This window comes from Filicampus tigris, chromosome 21 (genome assembly GCF_054856515.1).
Source record: "Filicampus tigris isolate MCC_2025a chromosome 21, RoL_Ftig_1.0, whole genome shotgun sequence".
NCBI classification, from domain to species: domain Eukaryota; kingdom Metazoa; phylum Chordata; class Actinopteri; order Syngnathiformes; family Syngnathidae; genus Filicampus; species Filicampus tigris.
This window is the reverse complement of record NC_141237.1, coordinates 9,758,449-9,781,592: the sequence shown is the minus strand read 5'-3', so window position 1 is coordinate 9,781,592 and position 23,144 is coordinate 9,758,449. Positions and strand designations below refer to the sequence as shown.

Genomic DNA, 23,144 nt, shown 5'->3' with positions numbered 1-23,144 from the left:
GCGAACACATTTCCAAGCTGTAAGCCAATCTCATTCAATTAATGAAGTGCGATGATTTGATATGTTATAATTCCCAACACAAGTTGCTATTTCACTTCCACTTTGTATTCATTGATTTTAAAAATTATGCTACAAGATTTTTTTCACCACATTACCATCTGCTGGCTCTGGCAAGGTACTGTCCCACTCTCCCCGGTTAGAAATCCTCTCATGGTGGCACCATTGTATTCAAACCACAAAGTGACCAACAAAGGTGGTAAAAGTACAGTACCGGGACTGGTGAAGAAAAGAAGTTGAAAAAAGAAACCAACCTATTTTGTCAAAGTAAAAGTCATCAGAAAAAAAATACTCAAGTACAGATACCTGGAATTGTTTCCTTAATTAAAAAAAAAAAAAAAAAATTCTCACCCCTGATTATGACCATTAATGATGTGATTAAATAAAGTACAATCAACCAAGACATATACAATGTGTACTTAATATGCGTATGATAATATATCTCAACATTTCTTTGTAATTTTAAAAGCTTTAAGCTCCCAATTGTATTGATTCTTGCATGCAGTTGCAATAAGAGGTCATCGTGATTGAATGAGGCTTACATAGTTTTGTAGTTAAGTATTTCGTTATCAATTGTGCACAGGATTGAGAGTCTGGTTAGAAAAGAAGAAAAAAAATGATTCCCCACTTTGCCTTCATGTACAAATAGTTCCAAAAAGTGCAATGTAGATGCGATGAGAAAGGGCTCAACTCGTTCATTTAGAACACAAACAACCTCAAAAGAAATCTTTTGTGGCAGGGACCGTTACTTAGCAACTAAAAGCCATGTTGCTGGTTTATCCCCCTCTCACACACATAGTAACACAACCCCCATAAAGTAACCTAGGTAACCCTTGCAAATTTGACAAGTGTGTAAAGATGAACACCTGCTGCGTTTAGCGTTTTTAATATAGATGAACAAATATCCACTTTGTGCTCATTATTCCTGTAATATGCATTTTGCTGACCTTGTGGTTTCTTATACAAAATAATAGTTCTCCATAAAAAAAAAGAATCTTCCTAATGTGTCTATGGTGAATAAAAAAAATAAAATAAAATACAATGTCCACCAAATCATGTACGTATACGACTATGCGGTTCTGATTGCTACAGTGTGCGTATGTTGAATGATATTGGCTCATAACATTAGACTCTGCTTACCTCTAGTGGCTTGTTTTGACACTGCAACATATCCAGCAGTGGTTTAAAACTGGATGATCATGACCAAAAACAATGCCACTTGATTTCACTGTCCTCGTTGAGGTAGATTATATATATATATATATATATATGTATATATATATTTTTTTTTTTACCGGATATTTTATTAGGTATATGAAGAAAGAAGAAAGATAATAATCACAAGAAGAAAGATAATAATCCATGCTGACTTTATTTAACATAAATGCTGCAATGCTGCATGAACTTAATCACGTGCTTGCTTGATTCGCCGAAAATCCCACATTTTGTACCGTATGTTTCTAATGTGGAACTGTTGGCCACAAGATGACTTCTTACATGGTTTTACACGAATTCTCGAGCAGAAAATACAGGAAACTTAGTCAACTTCGACAGCAATCTCGTGTTTGATGCATACCATCAGTGAGTGTTTGAAAAAGGGTTACAGTATCTATCAAATCATGTTCAGTCCAGACAATGCCTTTACTATTCTTGCAGATCATATGACTGTATTCTTGCAGTCATATATACACACACACACCTGTTTTACTAAATGTCCACCTATTGGAGTGCATATGAGCATGAAACAACGTTATATTTTTCTTCTGAGTATAATATATTGATATCAGTAGCAAGTTAGCAATCTTGAGCTCAGAGCTCCTCAATGGAAACTGAGGTTGAATCTCATGATCCTCACACCCTGTGACTTCCTGTGACTCCCAACCATTTTACAGTATGATCCCACCCTGATCACTGCTGCATTTGTCTCCATTCCAAGCGAGTGTAGCGCTGATTCCCCTCATTGGATACCGCCTGCAACTGCATCTTTTTGGTGTGTTTTTTTTCTTGATTTACTGATGTCAACTTACAGAGGATTACTTCCAGAGACTCACCCAGGAAGTCAACCGGGAGCTGTGCTGTAGGGCTGCGGCCTCCTTTCGGCAGTAATTGCACCACGGCGCTCTCCATCCTTCCAAGGCGGTGGAGATGGCGGACGCGGCGGAGACCAGTATCAAGGTGGTGTGTCGCTTCAGGCCGCTCAACAAATCCGAGGTCGCCCGCGGAGACAAATACATCCCGAAATTTCAAGGGGAGGATTGTGTGCATATTGCGGTGAGTAAGTGACTGATATATATATATATATATATATATATATACAAACACACTAACAAAGCTGTGGGAAAAATGACTAACCACACATTATATTAAATTAGATAGAAAACATGACTCCTGCCAACAGCTTGCTTGATCTCCAATGATTCATTATTTTCCAGTTAATTACAGTTAAGTGCACCCATGGTCCTCTTAAACCACCCGAAGTACCATTAAGTGGGTCATTGAACGTACAGTATATCCACTTTGGTGTCCCCCATGGTTCAATTTTAAGCCCCATGCAATCATTTGGTCACGTTATCCTCCCTAACACAATCACATTCATTTATGAAATTATATGCATGTATTCCTTTTCTATTCCAACTGTCCTTTTCCTAACTGTCAATGAACAAGAGCTGGGGGTTGCCTACATGCTCAGTTGGTTGCCAGCCAATCACAATGCTATACAAGTGAAACCTGTGATTAAACCAAATTACATGTTGGCGTCCTCCTTTTCACTAATAATTAAACATGTAAATGCACTGTGAATGCTATCATTCAGGTTTGGCACCACACTGTGTCTGAGCTGCTGGCTAAGTCTGATGGTAGAATCAACAGTACAGTTGATGTGTTGTTATAGGCCACACTTTTGGAATGCTTTGCCTTGGGAAATCAGATACGCTGAGTCACTGGCCATAGTTAAATCCCGCCTAAGACACCCTTAATACAAAGAAGCTATTGATTGTTGTTTCTAATAATAACTTGTCTATTGTCTTTTTTTCTTTATCTTTTAATTTTTTTATTTAATTGTTTTTGCCTTTTATTTGGGTATTTAAAAGTCTTACCTTAATGTTTAATTTGCTTGTCTGGCTTTTGTCGTCTTGTGTCTGTTTTAATATATTATATTTTTTTTAAGTGACATTTAACAATGAACTCATTCACTACCAGACACTTTCAGACCGTCTTTAACTGTAACGTTTGAAAAAAATAGAAGTAAATTCGTCAATGGCAGTGAGTGACTTAATAATCTTATTCAAGGATCTTATTGGATGACTGAATTCTTATCAACAACAAGGAAGAGACTAGACATTTTCAATCCAGCAAATAAACCGGCAGCGCAGTGGCTAGTAGTTAGCATGTCAATCTCATAGTCAAGTGGTTTTCTTCTTACAACTTACAACCAAATGTCTCGCATACTCTAAGTCACCTGATATTCAATACAATATAGTAATACATGCTCTGCATGCCTCCTCTTGTTTACAGGGCAAACCCTACTACTTTGACCGTGTATTCCAGTCCAGTACTACTCAGGTGCAGTTCTACAACGCTGTGGCTCAGAAGATTGTCAAAGGTAAGCCAATATGCATGGTATACTATAAATACACAAAGTGCAAGAATTCACCTTGATAACAAATGTTCTTGATGAATGTAGATGTCCTTGGGGGCTACAATGGCACGATATTTGCCTACGGACAGACATCCTCCGGTAAAACACACACAATGGAGGTAATACTCGACAGCAATGATGTAATTTCTTCTACAAAATTGCACGCCGACTGTATTGCTTATTATGTCTTTGTGCATTTCTTTCTGCTAAAGGGCAAACTCCATGATGGCGACATGATGGGAATCATTCCCAGGATCGTCGGAGACATTTTTAGTTATATTTATTCCATGGATGAGAACCTGGAGTTCCACATCAAAGTCGGTCATTCATTTCATCAAGAATTAAATGGTTGCACTTTTTTAGATGAAAACATCTCATCAAAGCCATCTGATTTTTAGGTTTCGTATTTTGAAATATATCTGGATAAAATCAAAGACTTGCTGGATGGTATGAATGACTTATGATTAATCGGAAGCCTTTTGAGCATTTATTTGGTATCAATGATATCCAGTTTAAGGTTCATGTACTAGGTGCAGTACTAGAACAAAATACTGTGTGTCTTACTAATAACTTTTTTTTCCACTACCAGTGCCACTTTTAGTTAGGGCAATTAGTATGCAATCAAACCTGACTAGTAAATTACTTTGTTGCATTAGTAACATTATTCAACCCAAATATTAGTCCATGCACCTTGGATATACTGTAGTTGGATATCGAGGATATAAAATGGATGATTAAAACATCTTTCCATAGTGGTTTTCACATATTTGCTAAAATTCAATTAGTATGTTTTGATATGACATTTTTCTTACTCCACAGTAACCAAGACCAACCTTTCGGTCCACGAGGACAAAAACAGGGTGCCCTATGTAAAGGTAAAATGTGTGTGATGTTATTTCTGTAAGGTAAGCTATATATGGCACAGGATTGTCGCGAAAGGTTTTTGTGTAGACTTTCAGCTTACACATAAATATAGGAATTCAAACCATTCCATTCAAAGATTTGGGGAAGGTAATATTCTCAACTCATATTGCTAGCGCCAGTTAAGCAGTTGCCAAATGCTTAACATAATATGTGATTTACGTTAGTCAAAAAACAAAGAAATTAAAAAAAAAACACTATACTGAAAAAGTATGTACTGCTGGTCTTAAAAAGAAAGAGAATGAAGTAAAAATGTTTACATTTAAATCTTAGTAAGTGATTCATCATCTCCAAATATATTCTCCTAAAAACTTGGACACACACAGTATCTCATAAAAGTGCTGCAGGAAGTGCCGTAAAATAAAGGTGGTCACACAAAATATTGACCTTTATGCCCAATTTGGACAGTTTCCCTTAGGGGTGTACTCACTTTTGTTGCTAAGTGTTTGGATATTGTTGAGTTAGGGGTGTACTCATTTTTGTGAGCCATTGTTTACCACACAATAAATACCCAATGGTTATTCCTCATGTACACGTAAGTTAGTTCAGTAGTACTTGGCATTGTACAGTATTTTGTATAGCATAGATGGGGGGTGGGGGGGGGGGGGGGGGGACATAATACTATACATATTACTGAGAGAGCAATAGTGGAAATATACTGATGGGAACGGGTATCATATATGAATATGAAGTGCTGGTCCACAGTTTACTGTTCTTCCATATACAGTATTGCACGGATGTGTCAGTATTAGTAAATACTTCACGTTCATGGTTCTCGTTACTGATAAGTGCTCCTCTGTAAAGCCGGCCCGCTAAAGGGGCTCTTGAACACGGCTCCCTGTGCCTTGTGATGTGCATGTGTCCCCAGGGGTGTACCGAGCGCTTCGTGTGCAGTCCCGATGAAGTCATGGACGCCATTGATGAAGGCAAAAACAACAGAAGCGTGGCTGTCACAAGTGAGTCTATGTGCTCCTGCCTCTCATGGGTTTGACCTCACCAGGTCTCCTGACTGCTCCCCGCCAGATAAGGGCTCTCAGTGCACAACTGCAATAAAGTAGGTTTGGCTCTTCATGGAGGATGGCTCAAGTCATGTGGTGTTTCTAATTTTGGGCACCTGGCTAAAAAAAAAAAGGACAAATTGCCAGCTTTAATCATTTTAGTTGGTAAAATTAGTCAAATTGGATTACTCCATTAACCACATATTCAATTTGATACTGGGCAGCAGCGAATCCACATATTAATGGAAATGCATCCAAAGATTTACAAATTCATTTTTGGAGATGATCTCCATATGCTGTGAAAAAACTCACCTACCTGTATTTGGAGTGAAAGTATTGCTTTGCCACCATCTTGTGGCATATTTGTGCCAAGAAACTATTTTGAAGTGAGTTGACGAGCTTCATTCAGACAAAAGTAGTTGTTTGGCACCCTCTTGTGCGACCTTACAGCCAAGAAACTATGTTGAAGTGACTTGGGCGCTTTAAGCAAAAGTAATGCTTTGTTGTCATCTTTCAGCATCTATAAAGAATTACAAATCTTTTTATCGGGGGGGGGGGGGGGGGGGGTTGTCAATTAGGTCAGGGCTCGGTCCTGATGACACTAAAGCAGTAGTTTTATTTCTTTTGTGCCATATTGTGGTTTTGTAGTACCAATGACCTATGTTGAAGAGAGGGGAGGGGCTTCATTTAGTCAGGCTAATAGAAAAGTAGTAGTATGCCGCAAAGGTTTTCACAGGGGCCATCAATTTAATGATTTATTATTGTAGTATCAGAATATTTAGTTGTAGAATTTTCATATTCACACTCTTCGGGATGGATCAATGAGGTGTTGTTACCCAAAAATAACATTGATGTTAATCCCTGTGTGTGCCTTTGTGTGTTTGTCAGACATGAATGAGCACAGTTCGAGGAGTCACAGCATCTTCCAAATCAACATCAAGCAGGAGCACACTCAGACAGAGCAGAAACTCATCAGCAAACTCTACCTTGTCGATCTGGCTGGGAGTGAAAAAGTACCCTTTTTTTTTTTTTCTCGCCATTCCGTCTCCACCTCATCTGTGCATGAATCCTTTTGAGAAGCTGCGGAATGTGTAAAATAAAATTCAAATATGTTATGTTGACTTTCCAAGGTGGGTAAAACTGGAGCAGAGGGTACAGTGCTGGATGAAGCCAAAATGATCAACAAGTCCTTGTCTTCACTTGGAAATGTTATTTCAGCACTGGCTGAGGGCTCGGTAAGTAGTCTTCTAAATCGTCTTCTGGCATTACGAGACTTTAGTGAACATTTTTAAAAAGCAGTATCTTGTATTACCCGTAAAGTGTAAAATGTTGTGTTCTTTAACAACGTGAGACACTTTGTGAGTCCTTTCTGTGAAAAGTGCAATATAAATAAAATGTACTTATTTAAAGAGGAAGTCGAACCAAGCCTATTTTTTTTTCAAGAATATGTTCTATGCAGGACCACTAGTTGAAACAAGGCATTCTGATAAATATTGCGTTTGTGGAATAAGAGTTAATCCACCCGTTCTCTGGGGGCGGCCATTTTGTCACTTCTGTCGACTGAAAATGACATCACAAATGTTCAGGGCTCAGGTAGCGATCAATCACAGATCACCTGTTTTCTGAAGATGAGCCGTGATTGGTCGTTATCTGAGCACTGAGCATTTGTGATGTCATTTTCAGTCGACAGAAGTGACAAAATGGCCGCCCCCCTGAGATGGCCAAAAAACGGCTGGATTTCGCTCCTGAACTCATATTGCACAAACGCAATATTAATCAGAAATGTCGTATTTCAACTAGTGGGCCTGCATAGAACATATTCTTGAAAAAAAATGTTTGCGTTGACTTCTGCTTTAAGTAGGACACCACTCAATGATGTATTCACACTTACATCTGTGCTGCTGTAATTGCGTGCAGTGCTTTTACAACATTTAGCTTGTACTAACAAGGCAATGTTGATTTTTAACACATGCTGTTTTGCTCAGGTTCATTCTCCTAGTAGATTATTAAAATTACCACGAGTGGTAGCAAAAGAAAAAACGTTTTTTTTTTTCAGATTCTGTCATTATATTTTAACCATGTTTGGGGGACTTTTCCAGACCTATGTGCCCTACAGAGACAGTAAAATGACCAGAATCCTGCAGGACTCCCTGGGAGGGAACTGTCGGACCACCATGGTCATCTGCTGTTCACCTTCTTCGTTTAATGATGCCGAGACTCGATCTACACTGCTGTTTGGACAAAGGTACGTCATTTTACTTGGTTTTCATCCCATACTTTGTAAAAACAAACAATTCTTATTTTATCTGTAGTCATCCAACTCCATTTCTTTTATGTTAATTTGTTTGTTTTGTTTCTGTAAACAAGATGATGCATTTCACCGTGAAGTTATGAATCTGTTCGCCTTTCTGTTAGTTCTTCTGCTTGTTTGTCACCTTTTTGTGTGACCAGGGCCAAGACCATTAAGAACACAGTGACTCTGAACGTGGAGCTGACGGCAGAGCAGTGGAAGAGCAAGTATGAAAAAGAGAAAGAGAAGAACAAGGTACTGAGAACCAGCGTAACCTGGCTGGAAACGGAAATCAGCCGCTGGCGGAAGGGTGAGAAGATCATCCTTCTTTTTTATTTATTTATTTAAATAATGTACACTCAGGACCTTGCGTGTGTTCAGACGCACAATTCTGAAGTATCTTTTTGTATTTTTTAAAAGCTACATCAGATGGATAATTGTTACCATATGGAGTAATAATAATAACAAAAATGAATCTGTTTCCGTAATCAAATTGTGATTATTAAAAAAAAAAAAAAAAAAAGTATTAACGATCCAGGCAGTTTTTGTCATTTTAGTAAGATGCTGTGATTTAAATTTGAGTGGGTGAAATGATCATGTAATTATAATAATTATTAAATCATACTTTTAGTCACAATGGGGTTACCTCGTTTTTAGAAATCCTTTAGCAGAATTGGAGTCATATTACCAGACTCGATTCAATCCAACATGCTTGGCTAAAAACATCGAACCTGACTGATTCAGTACGGTACATTTCCTCTTGTCTGTTGCTCCCACCAGGAGAGACTGTGCCGGCGGAGGAACAGTTTGACAAGGAAAAGGCCAAAGAGGAGGCCAAGACTGCAGATGTTGTTCCCAATGATAAGACAGAAGCATCACCGGCACCGAGCGCCCTTCCTGGCATCAAACTCACGCCGGCTGAGACGGGACATTACGAAGCAGAGACGGCGAAGCTCTATAAGGAGTTGGATGACAAGGTGATTAACTCTCATCCGGCTAGTGTCCTACTTAATAGGAAATTTATGGATATTAATACAATATATATAGTGTTTATCCATTTTTCATCGGTCATGTGAAGAACACATCCCTAAATTGCTTTCAGTTAAATAATAATGCATTTACTAGTGCCTTTATTTTCTTACTGTCTCGGAATTATTGTGCCTCTTCATTTTTGGCCAGCAGAGGTCTCTTTTTGGACGCTTTCGTTACAAACTTAGCTGTGATCATCTTGTCCATTCATCCTTCACCTCTTCCAGGACGAGGAGATTAATCAGCAGTCTCAAATGGTGGAGACACTTAAGCAGCAAATGTTGGAGCAGGAGGAGGTGACGGTCACACTCTCACCTCTTAGCAACACGCCTAATTGCGTAACACGGTCGTTGTAAACATAAGCAAGCAATGCGATGCTTTTCCCTCTCTGCTTATTTCTTTGTGTTCAGCTCCTGGCTTCTTCCCAGCGGGATCATGACAGCTTACAGACGGAGCTGAAACGGCTTTTGACAGAGAATGAAGCTTCCAAGGAAGAGGTGAAGGAGGTACTGCAGGCCCTTGAAGAGCTTGCTGTGAACTACGACCTCAAAAGCCAGGAGGTGGAGAACAAAACGCAGGAGTTTGAGGCCCTCAGTGAGGAACTGAATGAAAAATCTGTAAGTAGTTCATCATCTCTGTCATACTGTGGCGATAATCACTAAACCTGATTTGGCATTCTGTTTTTTGATGTCCTCACCAGAGCTCTCTGGCCTCAATTGACTGCGAGCTCCAGAAGCTGAAGGAGATGACCAACCACCAGAAGAAAAGGGTGGCAGAAATGATGGCATCATTACTAAAGGATCTAACAGAGATAGGCCTGGCGGTGGGAAGCAATGACATAAAGGTAATAGTTGAAAGTTAAACTGAATCTGCATTTGCTCAACTGGTAGGGTTTAGTGTAGTCCAGCTGGGTGTATTTTGGTGTATTTTTTTCCAGATCTCACACTGTGCCCCCACCTTACGGGTGCATGGTTTCGGAGTTGCTTTTTTCCCCCTCTTTCTACCACTTGTTCTCCCTTTTTGATCTAAGAAAATGAGCCATTTTCAGCCATCTCAGGGTGCGGCCATTTTTTCATTTCTTTCAACTGAAAATGACATCACAACTACCCAGAGCTCAGGGAATGACCAATCACAGCTCGCCTGTTTTCTAAAGCTGAGCCGTGATTGGTCGTTACCTGAGCCCTGGGTAGTTGTGATGTCATTTTCAGTCGACAGAAGTGACAAAATGGCCGCCACCGGAGATGGCTAAAAAGGAGTGGATTAACTCGTATTCCACAAACGCAAAATGAATCAGAATGCCGTGTTTCAACTAGTGGGCCTGCTTTGAACATATTCCTGAAAAAAATATGTTTGGGTTGACATCCGCTTGAATGTCAGAACAGGAAATACACGTTTGTTTGAATACGTCTGAAAAGTATGTTTGTGGCCCACCAGCAACACGAGAGCAGCGGTGTCATTGACGAGGAGTTCACGATGGTTCGACTCTATATCAGCAAGATGAAGTCAGAGGTCAAAATGATGGTGAAACGCAGCAAACACCTGGAGAGCTCCCAAGCTGACAGCACCCAGAAGATGGAGGGCACTGAGAGGGAGTTAACCGCCTGCCAGCTGCGGATCTCTCAGGTAAGTTGCCAGCCTCTCCTCCATCCAATTGGATGCATGCTGTCCTCAGTGATGCACTGTCACTGTATTTGTCTGAGTTTATGTTTACAGTTCTTTCCGTGTTTTTTTTTTTTTGCTCGTGCCTGTCTGTGGGCAGTACGAAGCTAAAATAAGATCCCTGACAGACTGTCTTCAGAATGTGGAGCAGAAGAAAAGACAGTTGGAGGAAAATGTGGACTCTCTGAGTGAAGAAATTGTCAGGATCAGAGCTCAAGGTGAACATTATGTGTAGTGCATTTGAAAGTCTTTGGTCTGTAAAGATAGCATTCTGTGATGACTTACTCATATTTTATCTGACTTACTTTAATCTAAACATGAAGGTGAAGTCAAGTCAGTCAAACAGTTACTTTACATTTTTTTTTTGGTCGCGTAAATATTTTTAAAAAAAATCCTTATTTAATAAATGCCAAATCCAATAACAAATTGATCACAATTTGCATTTTAACAGTTTCTGAACTTTAATATGCCCTATGAGCAATGTGATTTTCCATCGACAGCAAGTGACAAAATGGCCGCCCTCTGAGATAAAAACGGGCGGATTTTGCTGCTCAATTCATATTCCACAAATGCAATATTAATCCGAATGCTGTGTTTATATTAGTGGGGACACATAGGAAGTATTATTGTAAAGAACATTTTTGACCTGCCTTACCCTTTATGTAATGAATATAGTTTTGTTTTTGACTCTTTTTTTGTATTGTGTTTAACTTCTACCCATCTTCAGAAATAGCTGTAACAGTTGGGAACGTTTTTTATTTATATATGTTGTTTATAAAATCAGGTAAGAAAAACTAGCTAAGGTAACCAAATTAATGAATGATGTTTTTCTTCCCACCAGAGAGAGTTAATGTTATGGAAAATGAAATCCAGTCTGCCAACGAAGTGAAGGTACTCTGCCACTTAAACCTTCCTTACTATCACATATGTTCAAGTGTGAGGATGAGCCGTCGTATGTCCGATTGTGTCCAGGAAGCCGTGGAGAAGCAGATCCTGTCTCACAGAGAGGCCCATCAAAGACAGATCAGCAACCTGAGGGACGAGCTGGACAGCAAAGACAAGCAGATCACTGAGCTACAGGAGTGAGAAACCACCTTCACTTCACTATTCTCAACTCGCGCCTAACGCGACTGAATGCTAAATGCTAACTGCCGATGACCACGTGTGCAGCCAGAACCAGGAGATCATGCTGGAACAGGAGAGGTGGCGAGTTGAGCATGAGAAGCTGAAGGCAGTGGAACAAGAGAAGAGTCGCCAGCTACAAGAGCTCACGTAACGTCTCTGTCCCTTCTGCCGCCGGAATTGAATTGGTCTTACTTTCGGTCATGTGTTTATTTTGACTCTGATAGGGAGCTGCAGGACAAACGGGAGCAAACAAAGCAGGACCTGAAGGGACTGGAGGAAACAGTGGTCAGTTACTAGCATGTTCGCACAGGTGGACTTCTCGGCCTTTCCGGGACTCTCGATTTTCACGCCATAACCTAACATCCCTAAGCCCCGCCCCCCACGCACACTTTTATTTGACCTTCGTGAAGATGGAAAAGAAAATATAATAAAACAAAAATCTTGGTCGAATGCGTTCCTCCTTGGCCCATTCATATTCCTCCACCGAGCCTGTCAACATTAGTTTAATAGCAAACGCATCTGAAGACATTTTCTGCCTAGCGGAGCAAACAAAATGACTCAGTAATTTTGCAAAGAGAAAGACGTGAAACTGCTGACTAAACTTCGAGCTGCCAAAGCGCTTTTTACTCTTTCGATCCGAAAGTCAATGCAGCGGGGTGATTACATGTTTGCTTGCTACCAAATTACAATGATTATATGAAGCATGCTTTTAATCTCCATACATTCAAATTCTTTTCTTTTCATCGTTGTTAAAACAGAGTCGGGAGCTGCAGACACTTCACAACCTCAGAAGACTTTTTGTCCAAGACTTGGTCATTAAAGTCAAAAAGGTCAGTGGGCATCATATAGATTTGGTTTCACCAACAATAATGAACTATTAATCTATGATATGGTTACTGGAAACGAATCATCATCTTTGTGCACTATACAGCTCTTGAAGTGGCATTTATTAGATTGGACATGTGATCAGAATGTTGTGACCAGTCAGTGTGTAAAACTGTGCAAGCGTATTGTCATTAGGTAACCACTGATCACATATAAATGATCATTTCCCCTGACATGTAAATAGTCATTATTATTTGCATACAATATAATAATCTAAAACTGGAGTTTAATTTAGTTCAGTGTGGACCAAATGATCAACCAGCACTTCTCCAAAGAAATTCCGCGATGTTTGCTTTGTTCAGTGCGCGAGAAGAGGCAAGAATTTTCATGGCCGGTTCATCATGGTAACGGGCTAACGAGCATCTGACAGTTCCTGGCCTCGAAGAACATCGCAGTGTTCACAAGCTTGATTTGTCGGAGGCTCAGTTTGCCAGTGAATGGAAATATAAATAAATCCGTTCCAGTTCCAGGGAAGTTTATCCCCCACCAGTTGTTAAAGGGAAATGTGTAGCGAAATCAGAAACATGGACGCCATTGTCATGCTTGGCTATCAGTTGCCTCTTTTATATCGGAACTAAATTGAATTTAATATAAGGAAATACCGTATACATTTACAGCGTTATAAACAACTAGGGGATGCTCAGTCGGCTAAACCGTGGCTGTCTGTAACCGCACATTTCTCATTTTCTTTCCGATGGTATACCAAAAGCCACTTTTCACCTCTAATGAGACATTGAAGCCCCATATTTATGCCCCTGCTCCAAATATGCCCCATTTAAATTGCGCCATGATGAAAAGTTAATGAATCTGGAGCGCACAACAAGAGTTTCTGCACTAAGTAGGCCATCAGATTCTTCAAAGGTGGCAGCTGTAAATAGGGACTCATGGTGCATGGTGCTCAAATCTACCAACCCTCAGGCTAAGGCTTGATGTATTAAAAAACAAAAATTGAGGCAAAGCAAGCTCCCTTGGAAAATAGAGATGATCTCAAGTCTGTAATTATTTAGCCAAAACATTATATCCATGTAATGTAAAATTAAACCTATTGTATTGTGACAATTACTGCAATTGGAAAACAAGTTGTAAAAAAAAAAAAAATCATTTGTCCATATTCAATGCGTTTCATGCAGAATGCTCAGGTGAGCGCAGAAGAAAGAGAGGTCAGCACCGCCCAAAAACGGAAGATCAGCTACCTGGAAAACAACTTGGAGCAGCTCACCAAAGCTCATAAACTGGTAAATTCTATCCACGTGAAAAACTCTGTGTCTACCTCCTCCCTGATTGTCTCCGCCTGTGTCCCATTTCTGCGAGTATAAATAGTCAGCAAGTAGTGCGTCCTTTGTCAGATTTTCTTGCCTTCTGTGATGTCCTGAACCATCTTTTCTGAGAATGTCTGCTGCTACCTTTGTTCCTAATTTTTACCAGTGTTTCCTGCGTTGCAATGATTTTTGTTTGTATTTCTTCCTTTAAGACCCCTGTTGTTATAGTTTCATTGAATCTCTTATGTTTTGAAGACTGAGAATCATGCTTTTGACCCTTTTTTTTACATCCTGGTCAATGAGTTGGTCTGGTAAAAGAGTGAGAAAGGACCAGTAATGATTTTGCATCAGGGTTGAATTAAAGGAGACAATTTATGCATTTTTATTACAATTTAAAACTGTTCAAAGCTGTCTCAATGTGTGTGTGGTATGTTTTCCTCAAAATACCTCATGGATTCAAACACCGCCACAATGCCGACAGCTTCATTCGGCCATTGTATGCACATTTTGACCACACATTATAATAGGAACGCTTAGGGGGCAATTGTGTTTGGATCTCCAAATTCAGTTCTGCAGTGAATACTCTTGAAAGGTTGAAAATGCACACCAATAGTTTGGCCTCACTACTAACGTGGTTGTCCTGCTATGCTAATGTTGTCCGAATCAGTATAGCTTTATTGTCTTGTACCGCAGGGTGCAACGAAATGGAACAGACACAACCCGTCCAAGAGAAATACAAAAACAATGACCAACATGGGGATACAGAACGCGTGTCCGCCGGGTCGCCATTTATGACGCCCAGTTTTTACAGATGAAAAACAAGGAAGAGGGGAAAAAACTATCCCAAACTGAGCTCCTCTAATGGGAGCACAGTATAAAAATTGTAGTTGGAAAATATGATTAATCGCGATCAATTATGGAAAATTTTGTCATTAATTAGTTTCAAAATGTAATCGCTTGACAGCACTAATATTGACCAAATTAACTTGAAAAACACAATTAATCGTGATCAATTATGGAAAATTTCACGATTAATTCGTTTTTAAAAATGAATCGCTTGACAGCACTAATATTTACTAAATTAGTTGAAAAATATTTTTAATCGTGATCAATTATGGAAAATTTTGCGATTAATTAGTTAAAAAAAATTAATCGCTTGACAGCACTACCATTTACTGGATTAGTTGAAAAATACGATTAATCGCGATCACTTATGGAAAATTTTGCGATTCATAGTTTTTTTAAAAATTATTGCTTGACAGCACTAATATTTACTAAATTACTAACTTACTGATTAGGTTACTATTCTTGCAGGGAACTACACGTATACCAATAGCTGGGCATTGCTGTAACTCAGAGCATTTCATCTCACTCCTGTACTCTATACTGTATGTTCACCTCCATCCAGCTGCTACAGGACAATGCCGCCCTCAATTCTGAGATTCCTAAAATGGAGAAGCGCCTGCGGACCACAGTTGAACGGATCAAAGTCTTGGAGGATGCTCTGAAGGATGCCAAAGAGAGTGCCGCCCGCGACCGCAAACGCCACGAGGAGGAAGTTGAGCGCATTAGGGAGGCCACCAAGCCCAAAAACATGGCGAGGAGAGGCTCTGCCCAGATAGGTAGGTGGAGAAATAACACGGCAAAATACCTGAACACTGACTGTGGTAGGGGCAGTGGCGGAAACGAGCAAAGTACAAATACTGGTACTTTGTTATTGTACTTAATTAGATTATGTGGGGTTTTTTTGGGGCGGGGGCGTCACGATCATATCATGACGTGGCCCAAATTTGGAATGTTCTGAGAAAACTTGACATTTCAAGAAAGAAAATACTTGGAAAATACTGTGCATGGGTTTGAGAAATACTATATATTCAAGTACAATAAAATAGCAATGTGTCAAACATGACTAAATACATGACTAATCTTTTCTCTGCATCCAACCCAGCCAAGCCCATTCGACCAGGCCAGCTGCCAGGCGCCTCGCTCTTGAACCCCAATGGAAGCAGGTCCAACCTCATGCAGAATTATGGTGGCATCAAGGAAGGGGAAGACAGGCAAGAGAGGAATGACATACTTAATGAATTCATCACTCTAGCCACAACCATTCCTCACTTTTTTTTCCCCATTTTTGATTGACTTGAAATGCATTCTGAAATGTTTTTCTAGTTTGAGCTCCACTATGTTACATTTCCTGTGCACAGTATGTGTTTTTCCACTAGTAGATTTGAAGACAAACCAGACTAACTTTGCAGTAAAGGTGAAACCTGATAACCAAACGGAATGTTTTTTTAAATGAGTATTATCGCACTTAAAATAGTCAGCACTTTAAGTAGTGGGTGTACTTTCACAAATTCAAATGTACTTCCAGGCTTTTGTTTTTGGTGCCTTCTTTACAATTTATCTATCAAAACAAGGCCTTGAGAGGCAACTTGCGTATTTTTATTCCCTTCCTCATTTGTGTTCTTTCTTATCCCAACAGCTCGTGAAGGCCAGCTCGCTGCCAAGCTCGAAGATAAAGTCTCGGACACATCATTCTTTTTCCATCAAAGTGTACATACTGTATACTTCCTGTACGCACTGGCTGCGCAAGTTACCCTTTCAAACTTCCCCTTCGCTGTACAAACATTCTGTCCTTCAAAATCCAACTGCCCTGATTTGTTTCCATGTGCATAGTCATCAATAAGGAATTAAAAAGGTAGCATAACGTTGTTCGATTATACTTGGATTATAGTGTGCATTGTGCTTTCATGAAACATTTGGGTAATAATAATTTGGAAACAAATGGATGTGGAATAGGCATTCCGGAACCACATCAGCAAGAATAATGTAAGAAATAATTACCTCTGTGTATTCTAGATTTACCACCACTGTCATGCAAACACTTACCACAATTCAGAATGCTGATTCTCATTGGTGGGCTCTGATTCATATTTATATGAAAGAAATAATATATTTAAACAGGAACGATGTGGTGTGAGTGTGCTTTTATTTCTGTTCAAGCGAACATGCTAACTCTTGGGTCCACAAATGTTTGGACAGTGACATACAGTAGGTCTTGAGATTTTGTCCAAGATTAAATTTGAAGAAATGTTTACGTGAAATAGTGTAGATTTATCAAAACATTTATGAATTGCAGACATTTTATACAAATCACCTTTTTTTTTTCATTTGCTGGGACGTAAAACTATTTGGACAAAGTGAGATCATCAATACAGTAAACACAAGTGGGCCTGTTACGTTCGCAGCCATACATGACCATCCGCTTTGGAACTGCTCAGATACTTTCCCATACATTTCATCTGTACAAATAATCTGTCAATATCAAATATGTCTTTCCTATTCTTGGAATATACCAGAAACTTGTTTTCAAAGTTCTATTGACAGCCATGAAGGTGTCATTCTCATTAAAGCATCTTTAATGGAAAATCTAAATTACTCCTTACTACTGCAGCGCAGTAGTTTACTAGGAATATTTGATTGTATAATACTAGCCCAAAATTGGCACTAATTGTGAACAAAAAATATGTCACTGGTAATATACAGTCCGTCGTTTCACTCGTGCCATTCGTTCAATGCCAATTGTACACATCTTGTCACTTTCTTCCTTCCGCCTAAAGGGCGCGCTCTTGCACAAAACAGCCGTACCATGTCACACAAAAAGATACAAAAATACCTTGTACTCAGTGGTAGTGCATTCTTTAGTCTACATATTCTGATGTTATGTAAATATACTACTTAATTGCCGGAGGCCAACTTCAATGCTTTGTCTAGCCTGACTGTTTTCCATGGAGATGTTGCTGTGTTACTGGATCACACCACTGAATCATTCATGATCCTGCTTGGATGTGAAACACCCCGTTGGGATTGCCAAAAACTGTACAGCCATGCTGACAAGACGGGTGTGCATATTTGCATTTGGAGACATGTTTTTTTTTATGTAAAGCTATGGAAATGACAAAAACTGGAACACCAATATGGATCGCCTCCATACTAAGATACGCTAATCACCTGTTATCTGTCAGTGACAAGTACTTGGTGTGACTAGGGTGGTACTGAACAAAAACAAGGAGAAAGAACTGGAAAGGTGCAGACCGGGTTGCAAAACTCCAGCGTGAACAATGACAGACCCGTTGTCATGTGGAAGCTGCAAACCTGCAGTGCGTTAAACCACACGGAAACACGCTACAACTAGTTCCGGAATTCTCGGGAATTTAATTTCAAAATAAAATTAGGAAAACATCAACACAGAGTAATACCGGAGTAACGTGTTTTAATAACACCTTGTTATGAGCATCCATTGGCCCACTGGTACGACTGCCAGTTGGCTATCAAGGATATTTTTTTAAAAAAATGCTCAAATGGCTATGATATCCGAAATACTCATACAGCTATGAAACTGTTTTGAGAATTTATTCCATATACTTGATATCACAGCATAAAGTGTAGTTACTAGTTTTTATTTGTATTTGTTTTTTAATGTAACCTTTTTAACCAGGTACCTGTATATCAGTAGAGATTATGAAACAGTCTTGTATGAAAAGTTGTGAAAGTACAGACCGGATATGATCGGCGTCGCTACAGCTGACTTGTTAGATTTCAGGCGAGGCGGGGGATTGCGAACAGACCGAAAAGCCTGGAAAACCGCTGCGGACTAAATCGGAACTGTCCATACTGAATTAGGAAGGAAAACTTCCTCTGCAACCACCCTTCAAGTCCTCAAAGAGACGCAGTTTCAGGTCAACAAGGTTAGTACTGGTCATGGAGATATTTTCTGTCGTCGACGTGAGGCTATTGGCTTGTGTCTGGAGTTACTTTGTTGCTATGCACGCTGTTGCAGGTTGTGTGTTCGTTCTCTCGGTGAACCTGCCGTGCTTTGTCCACGCGTGAGCCCCCTCGGAATTGTCACGGTAGGTAACGGTCGTAGGAGCGCCGTATAGCGACGGTTTAAATGGTAAATGTATGACATGTTAATTCAACATTCCCCGGGGATAGCGTTAGTGTGTTGCACGCGCCTAGTTTTTTGGGGCGGTTTCCTCGCTGTGTGTCCGGCCGCTTGTGCCCGCTCGGGGTGCTTCATCTTCGGCTGCCCTTCCTTCGCCCCCGGGCATGTCGACTCGGTGGCCTTTGTTACGAAATCACATGGATTAAACTTCTTTGTGCCGTATTCCTGCTGTGTGTTGTCGGGCTGGAGGCGACCCTGCCCCCCTTCTCAACCTGTGCCCCCCCCCCCATCACCACCGCCATCCGCTTCAGGCATTCTCCTCCTGACACTCAGCTCCCTTGCATTAAACACAGACTCAAGTCCTCTTTTTCCACCCTGCATTTCTTCGCAGAAAGAAACAATATTTGCATCCATATGTGTTCCGAATCCAGGGACTGATTCAAATGCAGCTGCAGCAATATAGGAGCACATGCTGGGGTGGATGCTGCCCTGGGTGCCACATCTGTTTTGAATGAAGCACCGGGACAAAGGCTGTCCGAGTCACACAGCGTTTATGCTGCCACAGTGGCTAAGCTGCAGATGTGTGCAGACAAAGGCAAAGGTTGGGATTCATATATTGATGCAGATCTGACAGTCGAATCACTTAATGTTGAAAAGCTTAACTTTGCTTAATGTCTGAAAACCGTGATCAATCATCACCAAAATTCATGGGCACACACCAAAGTATCAGGGCTACCGTTCTGATACTTTCAGAGGTTAAAGTGGGCATAAGTAGAGATGTCCACAAAGAAATTGGTGACAACTGATAGCAGTTTTGGGGTATTAGGCGAAGTTAGGCTTTTTTACACTTCCGTCTAGTGTTTTAGTCTGTTTACTCGAAAGCTGACACAAAACACAAGAAATGTAAACGTTGCATCGAATCAATTTTGTCTAACAAATGTCCGCTAGATTGATGCTAATATAGTACATTGTGAAACGCCCTAGACGAGCTAATGTAAATTAGCATATTTATGATAATTGTAAACAAAACACTGCTGCTTTAACACACATGGAGCAGCAACCCCAAATCATCGCAATATGTAATTTCTACTTTCTTTTTATTATTTCTACTGCACTTCAACTTCTCAGGAAGCAAATCTTCTTAACAATATGCTGTACAAGGAAATATAATACACAGCAAGTCTCTTCCCCCCCCCAGACTGTTGTTAAAATCCCTCTTACGCTGAGCATCCCTTCCATCTACATTATTTGTTGACAGGGATTAATTTTCCCAGACAATTCTTGTATTTGCTTACCGGGAACTGCAGAAATGGACACCATGGCAGTTTTATTACTGAAGGAAGATTTGTTTGCCATAAGTGATGTACTTGCAGAACAAGGTTTTAAATATGACTTTCCTATTATGCTACTCAACATTTTTTTGAGCTCCAAATTGTATGACCTCCGTGCTGTTCCACTTCAGAGTTGTCGCTGTTTGAGGATGTGTGAATCCATTGTCGGATGCTAGCGTTGTGACGACTGCTGCCGGCAATCGAAACAGATAAAGCTATCGCCAGTCGACCTCACCCGCGTGACATTTACGCATCACTCTGATGTTTTATCTGTTGCATGTCAATGCTACTGTTCGAGGAGAAAACCTAGGGCAATTTGTTCATATCACTTAGTGGGTCTGCTTGCTTGTATCATTGTACCAGGATGTGGGTTATATGAGGATCTGCCTAAGATGCAATTCATTCAACTCATCAGACTGCCAATGTTCCTTGAGAGAGTTCATCGGGGCATGATGCTGTACGTGTTCAAGCATGTGTGACTACCGAAAGGCGCACGCTTAAAGCCCGGTGGTTATGTAATACTGTGCGTGTTGTTCATAGTCTCGAAACATGGAAGGGACCAGACTGCTCTCCACGCTCTATTCTCGGTGTTAGGCTGACAGTCTGAGCTTCAGAGAGTCTGCGCATTTTCCTCTGCGTGAGCTTGGGCCCCCTTATAGATTCAGTGGCATGTTCTCACGCCTCACTAAAAGCACCTGCTTTTGCTGCCTACAGATCAAGGATGTCAGTCCTCAGTGGCTGCTATTTTAGGGGGGAGGAAGGAGAATCTGATCCGAGTGGTGCAGTGACTCACTGGCTGCTGTTCGACTGCAGGAGTAGTGCCCCAGTATTTATCGGGTTAACTGACAAAAGCATACTCTCTTCCAGGTTGAACAACGACCGGCCTCCCCCGGACTTCCACACTGACTTGATCTGATATGAAATAAAAGGTCTTTGAGTTTTATGAGCCTCGTTGATGTGTAATGATGTGAAATTGCACGGTGGGGACCCATGGTGATGCGCAAGCTGTTATTTTGGGATGCCGTCAGTACAAGAATTCCACGCTCCAAAGAGTCATTGTAGTCTTGGGATTGTGTGCACGGTCAGTATGTGGGATCATGTTGTCATCACATTTAGCGCCACGTAGCGGGATCATTTACCAGGCTACAGTAGATCTCCTTAGCTGTAGTATCGTTTACCAGACTGTGGTGTCTGATGAATGAGGACCTCTGTGCCTAATGTACACGTCGATATACCGTTATGTGCTACAGTAATTTGCAGTTGTGGTAATTTGGTTTTATTGAAGGTTGCGAATGGCGTTTGAATACATTTCTTTGGTCGACCGAGCGGGACATTAATAGAAAAAATGAGGAATATGACAAGTTGGTCGATTTTAACTTTTTTTTTTTTTGTGGTTAACTTGCTGAATGTTTTATGTCAAATTCCAACTGTTGACATGAAGCGGTGTTATCTCCCACAGCCCAGAAGTTCCCCGGTCAGACATGAAGAGCCCTCCAGGCCTGGATCGCTGAGCAGCAGGGGTCGGCGCTAAAACCACTTGTCCTGACAGCCATGGCTGATAGAGATGGGCCTCCTATTGCCCCGGGTCAAGTCTATGTCGAGGTGGAATATGACTATGAGTACAAGGCCAAAGACAAAATGGTCACCATCCGGCAGGGGGAGTGCTATATCCTAGTGAAGAAAACCAATGAGGACTGGTGGCAGGTGAGGAAGGACGAGGGAACAAAGGCTTTCTACGTGCCAGCCCAGTACGTCAGAGAGGTGCGGCGGGCCCTAATGCCCCCCCACAAGCCCACCTTGAGGGCCAAACCTACTGTTTTGGATATCTGTTTGGCATCAAATGAGAACCTTAACCGGCCGCAGCCAGAAATGTCCAGCTTTGGGCGTCCGTCGCCTTCCTCCACGCCATCACCTTCCTCAGACCGTGTCACACCGCCGGCTCCGCCCAAGGATGCTAACCAGAATTTGGGAAGCCCCCATCATTGCAAGGTGGTGGCCGAACTGGTGCTTCTTCACAACAACAACAATCATCATCTTGCCAACAATTCCACGCTGCCACGGACGCGAGCTGACTCACCTCCGCTAAAAGAGGAGAACAACCACAGCAGGAGTCCAGACAGTGACAAGACCTCACCACAATGTGACCTAACAGGAAACGGACTTGGCAAACTCCGTAACGACTCTGAATCGGGCGATGAGCTCAGTAGCAGTTCAACAGAGCACATGCAGGTAAGAAAACCTATTGCTAAATGTGACAAATCCTCAAACTCTGCTTTGGACCGTTGTGGGTAATTTAAAGCACTGATCTTATCAAGGATTAGCCTTATGGCTTGCTAGTTTGCTGGCAACTTTGCATTTAAGTTAGTTCATTTTCTGTCAAGTCATAATGATTGATTCCCAATACTGGCCTTGTATAGACAGGACGAATGATTTCTCACTGACAGGTAAGTCCAACCAAAGCCAATCCTTTGCTCGTCGGGCAGATGCAGTTTCACGTCTGTATTCACACGGTCACTTCTGCATCTTTGAAGATATCTGCCCTCATCCTCAATTTTCAGTTTGAGAAAGAGACCGAGGCTATAGAAACTGGAGGCTATCTTCACTCGATCAGAAAAGCAGTAGTGGTCCAGGACTGCCGATGTAAGCCAAATTTTGGGTGGCTTATCCTGGCAGGGTCAGCTTGTTTGAAGGCTCCAAATGCTGCTTGTTCTCTTTGTTCCCCAGGCAGCCGAAGCCTCTTCCACCATGGTACGAACAAAGAGAGGCAGGCTTGAATGGAAAGTAGGTCATATCAGAGGGAGGATCTGTCTGTAGCCCCCAGTCGCCCACTGTGGGGACCACTGTGTGAAAGAGGCTGTGTATGTGTGAATGTCATAAAGTGAAGGAAAGTGAGAATGGACACACTCTCTCGTGGTTTAGGCACAACATAGTTAGCTAGGTCATTATTGACATCCTTCAAAAGACCCCCAAAGGGCGAGAAAGTGGATGTTTTTTTTTTTGTGTGTTTC

The 23,144-nt window shown here is 41.0% G+C and overlaps 2 protein-coding genes across 9 annotated transcripts in view; both read left to right on the top strand.

Annotated features, from left to right (window-relative positions):
- The first annotated feature begins 2,202 nt into the window (after positions 1-2,202).
- On the top strand, positions 2,203-16,929 carry LOC147127536 (kinesin-1 heavy chain-like). The gene is made up of 26 exons (XM_086020792.1): positions 2,203-2,328; positions 3,571-3,658; positions 3,740-3,813; positions 3,907-4,011; positions 4,093-4,141; positions 4,514-4,569; positions 5,484-5,571; positions 6,502-6,626; positions 6,744-6,848; positions 7,713-7,858; positions 8,065-8,213; positions 8,684-8,880; positions 9,160-9,228; positions 9,343-9,549; positions 9,633-9,776; positions 10,367-10,555; positions 10,692-10,809; positions 11,433-11,482; positions 11,564-11,673; positions 11,762-11,863; positions 11,941-12,001; positions 12,475-12,546; positions 13,732-13,836; positions 15,269-15,482; positions 15,809-15,917; positions 16,343-16,929. The coding sequence occupies exons 1-26, from the start codon at positions 2,203-2,205 to the stop codon at positions 16,347-16,349; spliced, it is 2,865 nt and encodes a 954-aa protein (XP_085876918.1). The 3' UTR covers positions 16,350-16,929.
- Positions 16,930-18,460: 1,531 nt separating this feature from the next.
- The window catches only part of arhgap12b (Rho GTPase activating protein 12b), a 33,037-nt gene continuing 28,353 nt past the window's right edge, over positions 18,461-23,144 (top strand). For 6 of the 8 annotated variants that reach the window (XR_015084348.1, XM_086021033.1, XM_086021029.1 and 3 more), the window contains exons 1-2: positions 18,461-18,608; positions 21,596-22,365. Coding sequence is in view for 7 of the 8 variants with exons in the window: in XM_086021033.1 (XP_085877159.1) it covers positions 21,688-22,365 (678 nt within the window). In the remaining variant the exon portion in view is untranslated. Of the gene's footprint in view, positions 18,609-18,700; positions 18,771-19,236; positions 19,407-21,595; positions 22,366-23,144 lie in introns of those variants that run through there. The other 2 variants (XM_086021027.1, XM_086021028.1) reach the window with 2 other exon arrangements.